The sequence below is a fragment of the Mustela nivalis genome (genome assembly GCF_964662115.1).
Source record: "Mustela nivalis genome assembly, chromosome: 2".
Taxonomy (NCBI): Eukaryota; Metazoa; Chordata; class Mammalia; order Carnivora; family Mustelidae; genus Mustela; species Mustela nivalis.
The window spans coordinates 33580694-33595742 of NC_139021.1; the positions used below are offsets into that span (position 1 = coordinate 33580694).

Consider the following 15049-nt stretch of genomic DNA (forward strand, 5'->3'; position numbering starts at 1 on the left):
GGGTGATCTGTTGTCTGATTATGTCAGCATCTTCGAAGAGGTCCCACGTTCCCAAGAGAATTAAGTATACATTCCTTCCGATGCTGGTTTCTACGGTCTTCCATGGGGGGTGCCTTGGAGGGAACAATCCGAAGTAGTTTAAGGAGACTTATATCGTGCTGAAATAGTTGAGGAGCTCACAGCAAGAAAAATGGGGGAAGAGAGCCCGGCTGGTGAGCCATTCGCAACAGAATGTCTCTTGCCTTGTCATACCCTGTCTTACCAAGAACCATGCTGAACAAACCAAAATTTTAGGAATCGCCCTGATTCTTCTCTTCCTGTCGCTTCCTACAGCCATTCCATCAGGAAATCTTGATGTGTCTATTTCCAAAATAGAAATTCCTATTCACATACCCCATTCCTTGCCACTAACATTTCTCCCCAGGGCTACTGTGGGAGTCTCCTAAATGGTCTGCTTGCAGTCCTGCCTCCTTCCAGTTCATTCTTCTGTTAACGTTCTTTTTTTTATTTATTAAAGATTTACTTACTTAGAGAGAGAGAAAACATGTGCGCATGGGGAGAGGGAGAGACTTCAAGCAGACTCGCTGCTGAGCACACACCCCGCTCTGACTCTGTTCTCTATCCGACAACCCAGAGATCATGACCTGAGCTGAAACCAAGAGTTTGATGCCCAACCGAATGAGCTACCCAGGTGCCCCTCCTTTATCACAAAGTTACATTATTGTGATGATTGATTTCTTTTCGTCTGTTTCCTTCACTAGAATGCCAGCTCCCTGAGGGCAGGGGGCGAGCTCTGTTTTATTCCTCACTGTATCCCAACTTCTGACACATTGAAGCTTCTTGATTAATATACATGATCACTTGAACAATACACAAGTGAATACATAACTTTAAATATTAAGTCATGTTTGGGTTTTTCTTTTAATATATTAGTTATTTATTTGACAGAGAGTGAGCACAAGCAGGGGGAAATACAGAGGGAGAGGGAGAAGCAGGCTTCCCACTTAGTGTGGATCCCTATGTGGGGCTCGATCCCAGGGTCCTGGGATCATGACCTGAGCTAAAGGTAGACACTTAACCGACTGAACCACCCAGGTGTCCCTTAAGTCACATTTGTAATTTGTTTACCCAGAAAATTCTTATGAGATTGGCTTCCCAGACTGGTGGGTGGGATGGGGAGAAAGGATCTTCTATATTTTGATGACTCCTGAAAAGAACCTGAAAACAGCATGTTGGGAACACAATTTAGAGCAGGAGTTACAAACGCCAATGTCTCGGGGCTCAGGCAGGTGACACCAATCTTGTGTAAGCCACAATGAGTGATGGAGCCGTGACAATCTAGAGACCTCATAACGTCAGCTAATGTAGTCTTATCTGTTCAGCCAACTGTGGCTGAATGACAGTAGCATCCAGGGGTGTAAGATCTCCCAAGTTTTCAAAAGAAGATGAAATTTGTATATCAACTAGAATTGTAATGACTTGAAACAGTAGCTTAAATGAAGTAGAAGTATATTTCTTTCTCACAGAAAGAGGTCTGGGGTGTGCAATCCTAGACTCATGGAGGCTCAGTGGAATGAGGGACCTAAATTTCTAATTGATTGCTTAGATCAGCATGGCTTCCATTCTCAGGGTCACCTCATGACCCAGCAGATCGCTGTGGCTCCAGCCATTACCTCCTCATTCCAGGATGCAGGAAGGAAAAGGAGAAAAGAAAGAGCCTAACTATTCTTTTTTTTTTTTTTTTAGAGTAACAAAAAATATTTTACTAAAACATAAGATTTACAGAAGTTTCCAGACAAGCCATACAAAATGTCACAAGCTTTTTCTTGAAAGAAGGATTCTACACTTGACAGCAAAGTCACAATGTTATTAGTGAGGGCTGTGATGTTTGTTTAATGTTCCCATTTTGGTTCAAACAATCAAGCTTGTCCATCTACAGTGTCTAAATAAAGTTAGACTTGGCTAGAGAGCATATTCTAAAGAACTGGTTAGCTGCTTTTAACCAATGCAATTAGATCACCATAAAAAGGGGGAAAGGAGCGCATAAAATTAAAATAAAACTACCTCTCCCCCTCAAAAAAGTAATAAAGAAAAACACCCAAACCCCTGCAGCTAACCCTGACAACTACCTTCATTCACAGTGCTTAACCATGATGGGGGAAATGAATAAAAGCAGAGAAGGGCCGCTGCTTTTAAACGTTTCACAATAATCCAGATGGTACTTCTAGCCTCTGCTCATGCTTTACAACAGTGAATCAGGACAAGACATAGATTTGCTAATGTGCATTTAATCACCAAAGGACTGAAGATGTCTGGGCTTTTATTCTGCAATGTTTCTAAGGCTGTGTCTATTAAATGCAAACAAAAAAGGAAGAAGTCTTGGCAGAACAGGATAAGTGATGCACACTTGATGATCAGGTCGATTTTAAATATTATTCATGGCATATAGCCTAGTCCATGCTCTAGCTGTTTCTATGGCTTGGGCCTCGTTGGTCTTCCACTGCTCTGCTACATCGTTTGCTAACGGATCATCCGGATTGGGAGCACTTAACAAAGCCTGGATCGATAGCAGAACTGTGCGGATCTGCAGTGCTGGGGACCACTTATCTTTCAAAATATCTAAACATATTCTTCCCAACTTGTCCACATTAGGATGATAAATTTTGGTCATGAAACGTCCTTTAGGGGCTGACATCGGGTATTCTTCTGGTAGGAATAGTTCAAGCTTAAAAGTCCCTCCCTCAAAGGGGGAATCCTAAGGGCCAGCAATGACCACATGAAAAATAACGGGCGTTGCTCTCATCTGGTTCTGCTTTAATGCCAGGAACTGGTTCTGCCAGCAAACGCTGGGTTTCCTTGATAATCCTGCGGGGCAGCCCGGCCATCTTGTCAGATCCTGAGTTCGGCCTCTGGTCTCGACTCTGGCTCCGCTCGCCTCACGCCAGGCCTAACTATTCTTATACAAGAAGACTTCCTGGAAACTTCCATGCCCCACTATTATTTCATTTCATTGGCCAGAAATAAATCGTACAGCTACTCCTAGCTGCAAAGGAGGCTGAAAAATATAACCTTTTTTTCTAAGTGGACATGGGCCCAGCTGAGGAAAAAGGGGAAGATGGATATCGGAGTTGTTTTTTTCTTGAAATTCTTGGGTTTTAACAGCATGACAGGCAAACAGAGCATGTCTGCCGTCTGGTTCAGCAGAGGAGCTGCTGTTTGTGAACCCTGTTGGGGGAGCAAACATGGATGAGATACAGCTTTGTGGCGGGTCGGGTAGCGGGTGAGTAGGGCTGGTGAGGGTCATAAGCAGGTGAAGGTTAATAGGGCTTTAATAGGGACTCCGAACAGAAGTGTGTTCAGGTAGCCTGGGGTAGCGGGGAGCACTGTAGAGGTGGCGGTGGGAAAGGGTGGGGACGTACAGTCCTCGGCCTGTGCACCCAAGGAGCGCTTGGGGCGTGGGCAGCTCCGGGAGGTCCCTTGCTGCCCCCACTGCGCTCACCTTGAGGTCTTAGCAGCTCTTCTGATGGGTGTGATTTCAAGCTCCTCTAAATCATGAGGTCTCTCCTCTTTCTGACTTTCACCAATCGTGCCCTCTCACACTAGGTCAGGGTCACCCTCTCAGGAGGGATAAGGAAGCCTGGGCCAGACCCAGACTCCGAAAGCTCACCAGCCCTCCCCCGTCACTGCTGGCACCCCTCAGACTGGGGCTCGGCTTCCTCTCAGACTTTGTGAAACGGCTCCATCTCCCAGGCACGTTAGACCTTCTTGCCAGGAAAGGACCATGCTATATATTGAGAAAACCACTGGATTTGCAGGCAGCATTCTTCCCTTGAGTCCCTGCTCCATCGCTTTCTAGTTGAGTGACTATAAATACTTCTGTAACTGTCCATTGGAGAACAGTGGTCTCCTTACCTACTTCATAAGGCTTTTTGAAGGGTTCACAGAGATCATGTGTATAAAAGACCTATCAAAGAAGAAAAAATCTGAACACCCCTAAATACAAATTTTAGCTTCCAGTAAAGACTCTCTGTATTATCCATGTTTGAAATTGATGACTTTATTGACACAAACTTGGCAATAGAAAGTGTGAGGTTAATAGGATCATGAGAATCAGTTCTTGTACCATACACACATAAAAAAGTTGCCTGGTGAATTTGCAGCAGCGTGGATGAACTTCTGGTCACTATCTTTGTGAGATCCAGATTGTTCCAGGGAGGGGCAGCTTCTACCTGCCCTTCATTCCCTTCTCCCCCAGGAGTGAGACCTTATTCCTATATGATCAGAGACACCCTCTCGAGTTAAATTCCAAGCGACTTGCCGCAGTTCAGTGATGCAAAAACAAGGATGTGAAGAGAAACTGGTGTCGTCTACGACTGACAGCACATGACGGGGGCAGGAACACCCCACACAAAAACAACATGCATGCCCTGGGAGAATGAGCCCTTGAACTTGCAGGATCAATTCCAACCTTTGGCAGTTGGGGGCTCCTGCTGAGTGATGCCAGTGGGGCCACAGGATTCACAGGTTTTGCTTTTATCATTATTTTTTCATTTTCAGAACATGAAGTTCCCTAAAAAGCCCTTTCTCAAAGAACCACAAAACGGCAGAGGTTTGGGGAAAAACTAGTTTTACGTAGGGTAAAGGCATGTGCAGTGATCAGGAGAACACCCTGATCCAGGGTTTAAGAGTGAAACCTATTCTGAATGTAAAAGTGAGTTCCACTGTGCAACGATTCACATTTATACCTTAGGGTTGAAGGTCATCCCCTAGTTATTAAGTCTGCTGTTAGATTCAGGATGTACCAGCGTGACCAGCCAGACTCCAAATCTCTTAGCATCAGCAAGGTGCCTGGTGCAGGTTTGGTATTTAATGTTAAATGACTAAATGCACAGTCTATGGTAGGAAGGAAGGGGGGAGGGCGGGAGGGGTACCATGTGCTTGTGTTTGAGTTATAACCAAATTGGCAAGAAATGAGGCCGAGTTTCTAAATTTTAATCTAGGCATGTCAATTCTCTGGGCCATATCATATAAACACACACCATCAGGCTACCTCTTTCTGCTAAACAGGGAGTTTATTGGTATCGTCTGATACACCTTTAGTCCTACCTTTCCCAATCCAGGTGTGTTAACAGTCCTTTAAAAATCATGTTCCGTTAATCTGGAGGAAGATAGTTCCACCTTAACATGTTTAAAGAAATGTTAGATAACTTTAATCTATCAAGATATTTTTTCCCGCCTCTGATTAACATGGTGTGCATCGGTCTCATGGCAACGCAAAGGTACAGCAACCAGGGCTGGGCTTTCTAAGGCGACTCCTTTGCAGACAGCAGGTGGCACGTCCTGATGCCGTGTCCGAGAGGCCAGAGTGAAGCCGTGAGTGCTGCTGATGGGTTCTGGGTCATCTTCTTCTTGTGAGCTGTGTCCGTGCTTTGATCAACAGTTGCAAATGACCCACCGGGAGAGAAGAAACCCAGAAAAGCACAGAGTGACCTGGAAAACTCCGCACATGCAGCGTGTGGCTGAGCCCTTGGGGCGTCCTAGGTTGGGTGCCTCGACCATGGTGACAGCGATACTGCGGTATGGAGGCTGATGTGGACACTGGAATGGGGGGGGGGCATGGAAGGCTGATGAGGAATGAGTGCAACTGCCTCGGGGAGAGAGCTCCCAAAACACGCTGTGGGTGTTGGGGGGGTTAGCTGGTGTGAAACGGGATCTGCATCCGTCTCCTGCTGAGCTAAGGAAACAAGAAGATCTGGGAGTCTTCCTGCGTCTCGATTTCTCCTATATCTGGATTTGCAGTCAAGTGAAAGACAACTTTTAAGTGAATGCAGTATTCAGTACTCTGATGGCAGTATTCAGAAAGGAAGAAAGAACGAAAGAATAAACTGACCCGAAACAGTGCACATGACCCCGGGCAGGAGCGCTTAGAACCCACGGGAGCATGTCTCACCAGGGAACCTATTCCTACTTTGTTTCAGCCGCCCCCCTGTGGCTTCCCTCACCACTTTTACAGCAAACCACACTGCAGGAGCTGCAAAGAGGCAAACTGCACGTTTGCAGCTTGGTACCCTATGCAAGTGCTGTGCCGATACAGCTCCGCGGTAAGTGGGAGGCTGGGAATGTCCCCAAAGCCCAGGCAGGGCTGCCAAGTACAGTCTCTCAAGGCAGCAGCGTTCTTCACATCCAGCAAGGGCCACCCAATTCTTCGAGTCTCCTTGGTGGGGTCCAACACGTGGAGGGCACAGAGAAGTCCGTCTGCCCTGCTAGTTAACGCAGTTCTTCGCCATTCTTCGGTTTCTGTCCACCTGTCGGATGCTGTCTGGAACGTTAATGGTGACTTCTTTTGCAGACATTCGCTTAGCATCTCTTTTAGCCTGTTAAAAAGTTTAACGTCATGAACTGAGTTAGTAGAAAACACCCAAATTTGCATTTGTCTCTTGAGATTGTTACGTATACACACACACACACACACAGAGGCAGGAAGAAGAACCCACTAGAACACAAGCATATAACTCCTTTTCAAAGCTTTCTCTGTTGAAACTCTAATGCTGACCTAGCACAGAGCCTAGCATCAGGCTTGCTCAGTAAAACACTGTCGAATGAATGAATTGCACTGATTGGTGAAGGTCCATCCAAGGATAGTGTGGAAGGTTCCACAGTTTGCGTTAGTAAAGCAGTGAAGGCGTGGAGCTTTGGAGCAAGACTTTGTGGTTCAAATACTGACTAGACAATTTCACCAGGAGCAAATTTTTTCTAACCTAACCCTCAGTTTTCTCATCTGTAATATAGGGAATAATAATAGTACCCACCTCACCAGATTATTGTAAGAATTAAATAAGATCATGCATTGAAGTACTCAGCATAATGCCTGTCACACACACACACACACACAAAACAAAAAACAAAAAACAAAAACCACAAAAAGATTTAGTAAGTAAAAAGTAAGACAGATTATCCACTTCAAAGTGAAGATAAGCCAATGATAACAGTCCGGACTTCATACTAAATACTAAAGCACGAACTAAACCTCAGGTTCTTCAACTACATGTGTCCCACCTCAAGAGTAAACTTCAACCAGTGGGGAGTGATTTTGTGCCCCTTCTGCTCAACTGTATGCTTGGAGTGAGCATGAGAGGGTCATGGGACGCCTCTCCACAGGGGATGGACAGAGACGGGTGCTGCCCAGTCCCCAGCCACGCGGACCTGCTGCCTAGCTCCTGGGAGTACAGTCAGTAAATCCCTTCCGGATGTCCCCGTGGGGTGCTCAGCTGCAGAAAGCCACCTCACCCCGGGTCCTGCCTTGCCATGGTGGCCCAATGTGAAGGGTATAAACATCTGGCCCTTTTGGCACAAAGCAGGCCCGCTCTGACAAGCCACTGGGCTCTAGAGCTCCCCATGGGGTGGGGTCAGCCGCTGCTCGGGCCGCATCTGCCTGGCTCACCTTGTCCCCTAGCCACTCCCACTTCCATCCCTCCTCTCCACAGGGGCTGATGCCCAATGAGCATCATATATAATGTCACCTCAATGTCACACCTGAGGGAACATCTCCCCACACTGGGCGTGAGTGTGGATAGATGCACATTCTTAATATAATACGGCCCCTGAATCAAGCCAGCTATTTTATCTGTAGTGCATCCAAAGACATGATGGACTATGGGGCCACTAGAGAAAAAGAAAGTGGCCTGTTTGATTTACTAACTGATATGCTGGTACACAGTTTGTAACCTGTCTCACGAATGCTGTGTAGCAGGTGCTGGTGATGCCCCCTCCAGATTCTCTTTACACGCCTGGGGCATCCATCCCCCAACTGCTGTGAGTGTGAGCAGCACCCGGTTTTGAGAATTGCCTTCATTCTGACTGGAGCCACCTGGCCCAGAAATGCGACAGAGGTCACACCCTGATTCCTGGAGGCAGCCCAAAGCCAATGTCTGATTGTCAGGGATACAAAACACTGGCCATTTTGCTTCGAGGGGATATAAATCTAGGACATCTTCACGCTCCAGAACCCCCCGTGGGATCAGACCCCACTGTGGGATTCAGCCAAGCTCATTCAGCTTTGCTGAACTGGGTCCTCTGCTCCTCCTGCTTCCCTCCTGACTACCATATGGGCTTCACATGAGACGACTCATTCCATCAATGGTTTGCCCAAGAATCCTCTTCTCGGGCTCCGCTTCTAGGGAACCTGACCTAAGAGTAATTTATGGGTGATCTGCGGGGCATTTAAGGGATAATTTTGACTACATGCGATTTCATTCCTTTCCGTTGATGTCAAGAGCAAGGACTTCACTGTTCTCCTCTTTATGATCCCAGGGCCCAGCAGCATCTGATGGAACAGGCCCTCTCCACTGGAGTTTGGCTGAACTAGTGGATGAATGAATGAATGGACACAGTGCATTTGCCAAAGCACCCTTGTCTGAGCAACCAGAAGTCAATGCTGTTTTTAAGGATTTAGTCTTCTCAGCTTTTCCGGGACTGAACTGGCACCAGGGCAAGCGGTGACTTTGATGGGTTTCTTTTTCCCTAAAAGCAGAGAACTCCTGAAATCCCAAAACCAAGTTTGTCTTCTAAAGAAAAGTGCGACAATTATGAGGCCATTTCCATCCGCTTTGCATTTTGGGCGTTGCTGCACCAGCATGGCGACTCGGCATGGAGACACAGAGGCTTTATTCGACAGCAACTTTCCCCTCAAACCAGTAGGCAGTACGAAAGCTCTCCAGAATGGAAATGTAAACTTTCCAAACAGTGTAACTGCTTTTCTGTAGAGTTACTGGCAAGACTTCACAAAAGGTTGTTAAAGATTATACACAGAAAATGCTCTCCTCTATATTTTAGTCTGCTTTTTTAAGCTTAAATATATAAGCAAAAATTCAATAGTTGGCTGATTCTTCATTTCCTCACCCGTTTGAGGGTCCAAAGCTACAAAATAGTTGTTCCCAGAATAGCCACAGGATGTGTATGGCTTTAATCTCAGGCACCAGGGGGCAATTTCTGTTTTTTCTTTTGGCAGTTTCTTAACTCCATATATCCCAAGCCCCTCTAGTGGCGGCATTTAGGGCACAAGCTTTGGGGCCCACAGAGGGACACTCAGGGCAAGGCTCTGTCACCAGTTAGCTGCTGTGAGACACGTTGCTTTAACCTCTGAGTTTCAGTTCCCTTACGTGAAACATGGGGCAATAATGCTTGATTCTTTGTGGGGCTTTTTGAGAGAATTAAGCACATCACTCCACATTAATGAGTGACCAACTTTTCCCAGTTGGCCCAAGATTGGCCCATTTTAAAAATGGAAGTTCTCCATCCTGGGAACCTGCTCAGGTCCCCGCAAACCAGTACAGTCGGTCAGCCCAGTTAGAGTAGTCATTGATTTTATTTGCAAAATGATGATGTCGAACATTCTGAATTTCAACTGGAAATCACCTTATTCTACCGGAACTATGCTTCTTGCTCCTGCTCCTTCTAAACAACACCGACTGTAAGCCTGCGGGGCCCGCATGTGGATAAAGGGCCACGGAGTTCTGTATTCCAGTGATGGGTCCAGGCTCTAAGCCATAAATGAGTCCCCTTTCCAAGAATTACGCTGTATGAACACTATCCAGTTAAACAGAACAACAAGGCGTTCTCCTTTGGGAGAGGTGCTTTGGGAAAGAGCACCTTTCAAATCAGAGGCATCTGCAGAAAGTCAACCTCCCACGCACAGCAGCGCAGCCCCTCACGGGGTCGGTCATCACCAGAAGCCAGTTACAACTTGGAAATCTCAGATTTCTTTTCTTTTTTTAAACTGTTTTATTTATTAATTTGAACAGAGGGATAGAAAGCACAAGTAGGCAGAGCGGGATGCAGAGGGAGAGGAAGAAGCAGGCTCCCCCCTGAGCAGGGGGCCCGATGTAGGGCTCGATCCCAGGACCCCAGGATCACGACCTGAGCCGAAGGCAGCCGCTTAACTGACTGAGCCACCCAGGTGCCCCGGAGATCTCAGATTTCAAGCCCAACTGAGAGGGAGAAAGAGAACCACAATGCTAGATTATCTTCTCTAGAAGCCCTCTTGAGAAGTTGCATTGCCCTCCTACAAGAGAAGAACTATCTGGAAACGAGGAACTATTATTATCCCATTTGGTTCCTCAGGCAGTATGTAGAAGAGGCATTTTCCACTCTGAGGGGCTTCTCAGCCAGCCAAACCTTTTTATTTCACATCCCATTCCCTTTATTTAACTACAGAAAAAGAAAACATGTCCCATTTGCAATTACTGGCTTTAAAAAAACATCTTCTGGTTCGCAGCTCAGTGAGGAGAGAAACCTATTTGGCACCTTTTTCCTCTGTGGCTCTCTGCCCATCAATCCTTCTTCCACTTCTAAAATTCTTGCTTTCTGAGTTTTATCACCACTGACTCTTGTTAATGGGCCCCCTCTTGTTTCTCACTCAGCTTTACAGCTTTTCTATTCTTCCCTCTGCCTCATTTTCATTTCTGTAGGTTTAGAATTCTGTCAATCATGGATTTGGGCCCTCTTGATATTGAAAGTAATTGGGCCTTTTTAATTGAAAGTAATTTATTGGCTGCCATTTCTCAAGGGTAACAGACTGACTGATAATTTCCTGGCAGCCTTGAACCCGGATGAACCTGTTTCTTTCTCTCTCTCTCTCTCTCTCTCTCTCTTTCTTTCTTTTTTTTAAAGATTTTATTTATTTATTTGAGAGAGAGAGAGAGAGAGATCACAAGTAGGCAGAGAGGCAGGCAGGCGGGGCGGGGAAGGTGGAGAGCAGGCTCCCCGCTGAGCAGAGAGCAGAGAGATTGGGGATATTGATCCCAGGACCCTGAGATCATGACTTGAGCTGAAGGCAGAGGCTTAACCCTCTGAGCCACCCAGGAGCCCCGAACCTATTTCTTGTGGGGTTTAGAAGTTGATGACCCAGCTCGTTCTCTGGGGAAGTGGGGGTAGCCATGGCTTTTCCAGGGGCACCTGGACTCGGGGGTGCAGCTGTGTCTGCTCACTGATTCTCATGCCTCCCCCAAAATGGGAATACAGATGTTCTCAACTTTACTTTGACCCCACAAGTATATCTATACCTAACACGGGATGACCTGAACCTTTTCACAGTTCCTCACACCACTGAAGAAAAGCAAAGCTTACTGAGATTATGATTTAGCAGACATCAATTTTTCTACAACTGTGTTTTTTTATTTATAAAACCAATACATGATTATGGTAAAAGAAATTCAAGGAATAGAGAAGGCACAATGAAAAGTAACATTGTTCCCATGCTCTGTGCTTTCCCCAGGGGTAACCACAGCTAATGATTTCTCTCTCCCAGTATTCCTTACTCCTTCCTGGCCTTAACCATGGTTTGGATTATATATATGCTTGTTTACTTGCATATTTTCTACATCCTCAACAGATTATAAACTTCCAGAAGGTAGGGACCCAGTGTGTTGTGTTCACCAGAATATAGCCCCAGAATGTAATTTAGTGCCTATCACGTAATAGACACCAAACAAATAACTTGATGAACACATGTATGAAAAGAAATCTTCAGGGGCACCTGTGTAGCTCAGTGGGTTAAGCCTCAGTGGGCTAAGGCCTTTGGCTGAGGTCATGATCTCAGGGTCCTGGGATCAAGCCCTGCATTGGGCTCTCTACCTGCCTCTCTGCCTACTTGTGATCTCTGTCAAATAAATAAGTAAAATCTTAAAAAAAGAAAGAAAGAAAGAAAGAAATCTGCATAAAGAAGACACAAAATGTCCTGGGAATAGCACACCTGTTTGCACTGCCCTGCCCTAGAACTTTCCTATGGTATTTACATTATGCTTACAATTGACCATTTCTTATGCCATCCCTGAGAGACAGCCAGAAGTGGTACTACCCTCCCTTTCCCAAGAGGCATTGGAAGTCACTCAAGCCAACATAACTTGCCCAAGGCCAATGTCAATGTAGGCTGTTGAACTGTAAAGACAGTGGACCCGGGTCCCACATCCAGCCTCCCACAACTCTGCCAAAGCTTACTCTGAATTTTCCACTGTTTTGTTTTTGGTAATGGGAAGGAAGAACATGGGGTTTGGAGGCAGACAGATCTGGGTTTTAAGTCTAACACAGCCACATCACTATTCCCTGTGTCATTTTGGCCAAATACCTAACCTTTCTGAGCCTGTTTTTCTGAGTGGGAAATGCTGCCTTCCCCTTAGAGTGAGGGCTAAAGATGATGCCATGTGCAGTGTGGCTGGCTCAGAGTGGCCACTGAAAATATCAGTTCCCCTTCCTTCTTCCCCAAAGATTAAAGACAGCCTTGTCACCTGCAACTCAAGACATTTTTCTTCTTTTCAATCAAGCCCTATTAAAGGGAGATAGACAATGACATCTAGCTCTTTCCAAATTCTGTGATTTTATTTACTGCTGCTTCATGGCATTCGTTTGAGGTCATTAGGAAATATTTGATCATAGCAACCCCACCCAGGGCTAGGATGCTGGGCTCCAAAGGCAGGGGTCAGGTCCTGCCTCAGGCAAAACTCTCCAGAACTTATCAAGCCTGGAGCAAATCCTGTGCCCACAGCAGCATTATCCCCTGTACTCACTTAGGCTACTCAGCGCAGGGGTTTAGATCTATCTGGTAGGGAGTGCCAAAAGAAGTTGTTGCTTTTCAACTTGAACCTCTTATAGATCAAACACTAGGAAGGCAGCAGAACCTGCTTGAAAAAGCACTGGGGATCCCACAGAGGAGTCATCAATCATATGATGGGTGCCGGAGGGGGGCGGGGAGGGAGCGGTGCTGTGGGAAGCCTTCCTAATCCTAGTGAAGTGCCAGGCCAGCCTCACTGGATTGATCCAGGACACCCAGTCAAGGGTTTCTCTGATGCTGCGATGTCAGGAAGGTCCCAAGCAGTGAGTGAGTGCGTACTGGGTTCACAACCCGAAGCGGACGCAGAGGGCAAGGGCATAAAGAATAAGGAGGTCTCCTGCCCTGAGAGTCTTCTCATCGGGTGTTTCTTCAGACCCTTAGATAAATAGTGAGTCTTGGGGCGTCCGGGTGGCTCAGTTGGCTAAGTGTCCACCTTGAATTCAGGTCATGATCCCAGGTCCTGGGATGGAGCCCCATGTTGGGCTTCCTGCTCAGCAGGGAGCCTGCTTCTCCCTCTCCCTCTGCTACTCTCTCCCTTTCTCACTGTCAAATAAATAAATAAAATCTTTAAAAAAAAAATAATAATGAGCGCCTGGGTGGCTCAGTCCTTACGCGTCTGCCTTCAGCACAGGTCATGATCCCAGTGTCCTGGGATCAAGCCCCAGACTGGGTTTCCTGATCGGCGCAAGCCTGCTTCTCCCTCTCGTTCCAGCTGTTTGTATTCCCTCTCTCACTGTCTCTGTGTCAGATAAATAAATAAAATCTTTAAAAAAAAAAAACTGAAAAAAAAAAAAATGAATAGTGAGTCTTGCAATTCTTCCTGTATGTAAGGTGGCAGGCAGCAGACAGTGGCATATATGGAGGTAGTGGAAATCACTACACACACACACACACACACACAGCCCTATACTGCTACATTGCCTCCTTTCCCCAGGCTCAAACTACAATGTGCATCAAAGTGCCTCCTGAAGACAGGTCTCCCTCTCTAGCTTTCCTCAACGGTTTCTTTTGTTTGGCGCCCAAGACTCACTATTTATCTAAAGGTCTTTTAACGTCATGTTTTTGTTTTGCTGCGTTTTTATTTTGTTTTGTTATGCTCTTCTCGCATATCTCCTATCACCGCCACCCAGGAGCAATTCTGGGCTTATCCGGTGCTTCTTTCTGGATCAGGCCTCCCTCTTTGGCCACGGCCATCCCCGTGAGGCTTCACCGTCCTTCCGGGGCTCGGGAGCGGAGCGAGGAAGCTCCTCCTTGGAGATTCGGTCCGGACATCGGTGACGTTCTTCAGCACAGTCTGGCCACTTGGTCAAGAGTAATAAAGTCACCCCCCTCAATGATGCAGCTTCTGAAGACAGGCAGGCTCACGGGAGGCCGGCCGCCCACTCGAGTCTCGCCTGCTCAGAGCTGTATCCACACACACATTTCTACCTCGGCTGAACACTTGCTCTAGTTCTGGGGAGAAAAACAGGAGTCCTAGGGCTGAGGGAGCGGCACACTCAGATTGGAGAGCAAATGTCTGGAGGCAGCCTGGAGCTCCTGAATGTCGAATTAGCCAGACAGAACAGCGGCTGTAGGACTGATGAAGTTCTAGAACCTAGGTGAGGTTTGGTGGGCTGAGGTCCGGAGCCGAGGGCTGCCTGAGGGATGCTACACATATGGAGGGGTGCGGATGAAGGGGGGGGGTGCAAGGCGCCAGCTTTTGCTTTGTCCTCAGTCAGCTCCTGCTCCCTCATCAGGACTGCCTCCTGGGTTTTTGTCAAGCTCAGGGAAGAGGCTGGGGGAAGGAGCCCCAGGCAGGGATTGCTCAGGTGCTGAGCTGCAGGAAGGCCCCAGGCGACTGGAGGAGATGAAGATACAGCAGAGAAATCAAGACACCGTCTCCATCGAGACAGCTCCAGTTTGTACGATATCCTTATTGTCACCTTCCTTTCACTAGTTAGCACCTGTTCAAGCCGGCGGAAGACAGGGGCCGAGGGAACTGAAAGAAGGAAGCTATGGTTTGTCTGGTGGGGCATGAGGTGCAGAGGGGCTCAGAACAGGAGACGCTGCTGCTCACAGCCATTCCTTAGCTGTCCCCAGAACCCTCCAGAAAGCAATCATCTCTGTGAAAGGGAGGAGTTGCTATCCCCTCTATGTGGCCTTTCATTTCCTTGAAATAAATAGCAGTACCTCAAATCGGGGAAGGAAGCCTGTGTTCATTTACCCTGTATTATCTGATGCCCCAGCCTCACCCCACTAAACCTGGCAGTCGCTTCAGCCCACAGGACACGTGTTCCTTTTCTGGATCTTTGGCATCAGAACCCTGCCTGGCACCTCGATGGCACTCCGGGAAGAACGTGACACGAATGCATCCTAAGGGAGCGCATAGAGGACCTGAGCAGAACGTTTTCCAGGCCTCACAAGGACTGCCTCAACACACAGGCTTGTTCTGTCCATTGGGTTGCA

At 47.1% G+C, this 15049-nt stretch overlaps 1 protein-coding gene and 1 pseudogene across 2 annotated transcripts in view; both read right to left on the bottom strand.

The window, feature by feature from the left end:
* Nucleotides 1-1809: 1809 nt before the first annotated feature.
* Nucleotides 1810-3799, bottom strand: LOC309858965 (ubiquitin-conjugating enzyme E2 N pseudogene; annotated as a pseudogene). Its single transcript has one exon. The product of its transcript is annotated as a ubiquitin-conjugating enzyme E2 N pseudogene (transcript).
* A 1254-nt stretch (nucleotides 3800-5053) lies between these two features.
* BAALC (BAALC binder of MAP3K1 and KLF4) overlaps nucleotides 5054-15049 on the bottom strand; it is an 83345-nt gene continuing 73349 nt past the window's right edge. Inside the window, exon 3 of the mRNA XM_082719340.1 lies at nucleotides 5054-6374. Coding sequence (XP_082575466.1) covers nucleotides 6264-6374 — 111 coding nt within the window. The 3' untranslated portion in view covers nucleotides 5054-6263. The remainder of the gene's footprint in view (nucleotides 6375-15049) is intronic.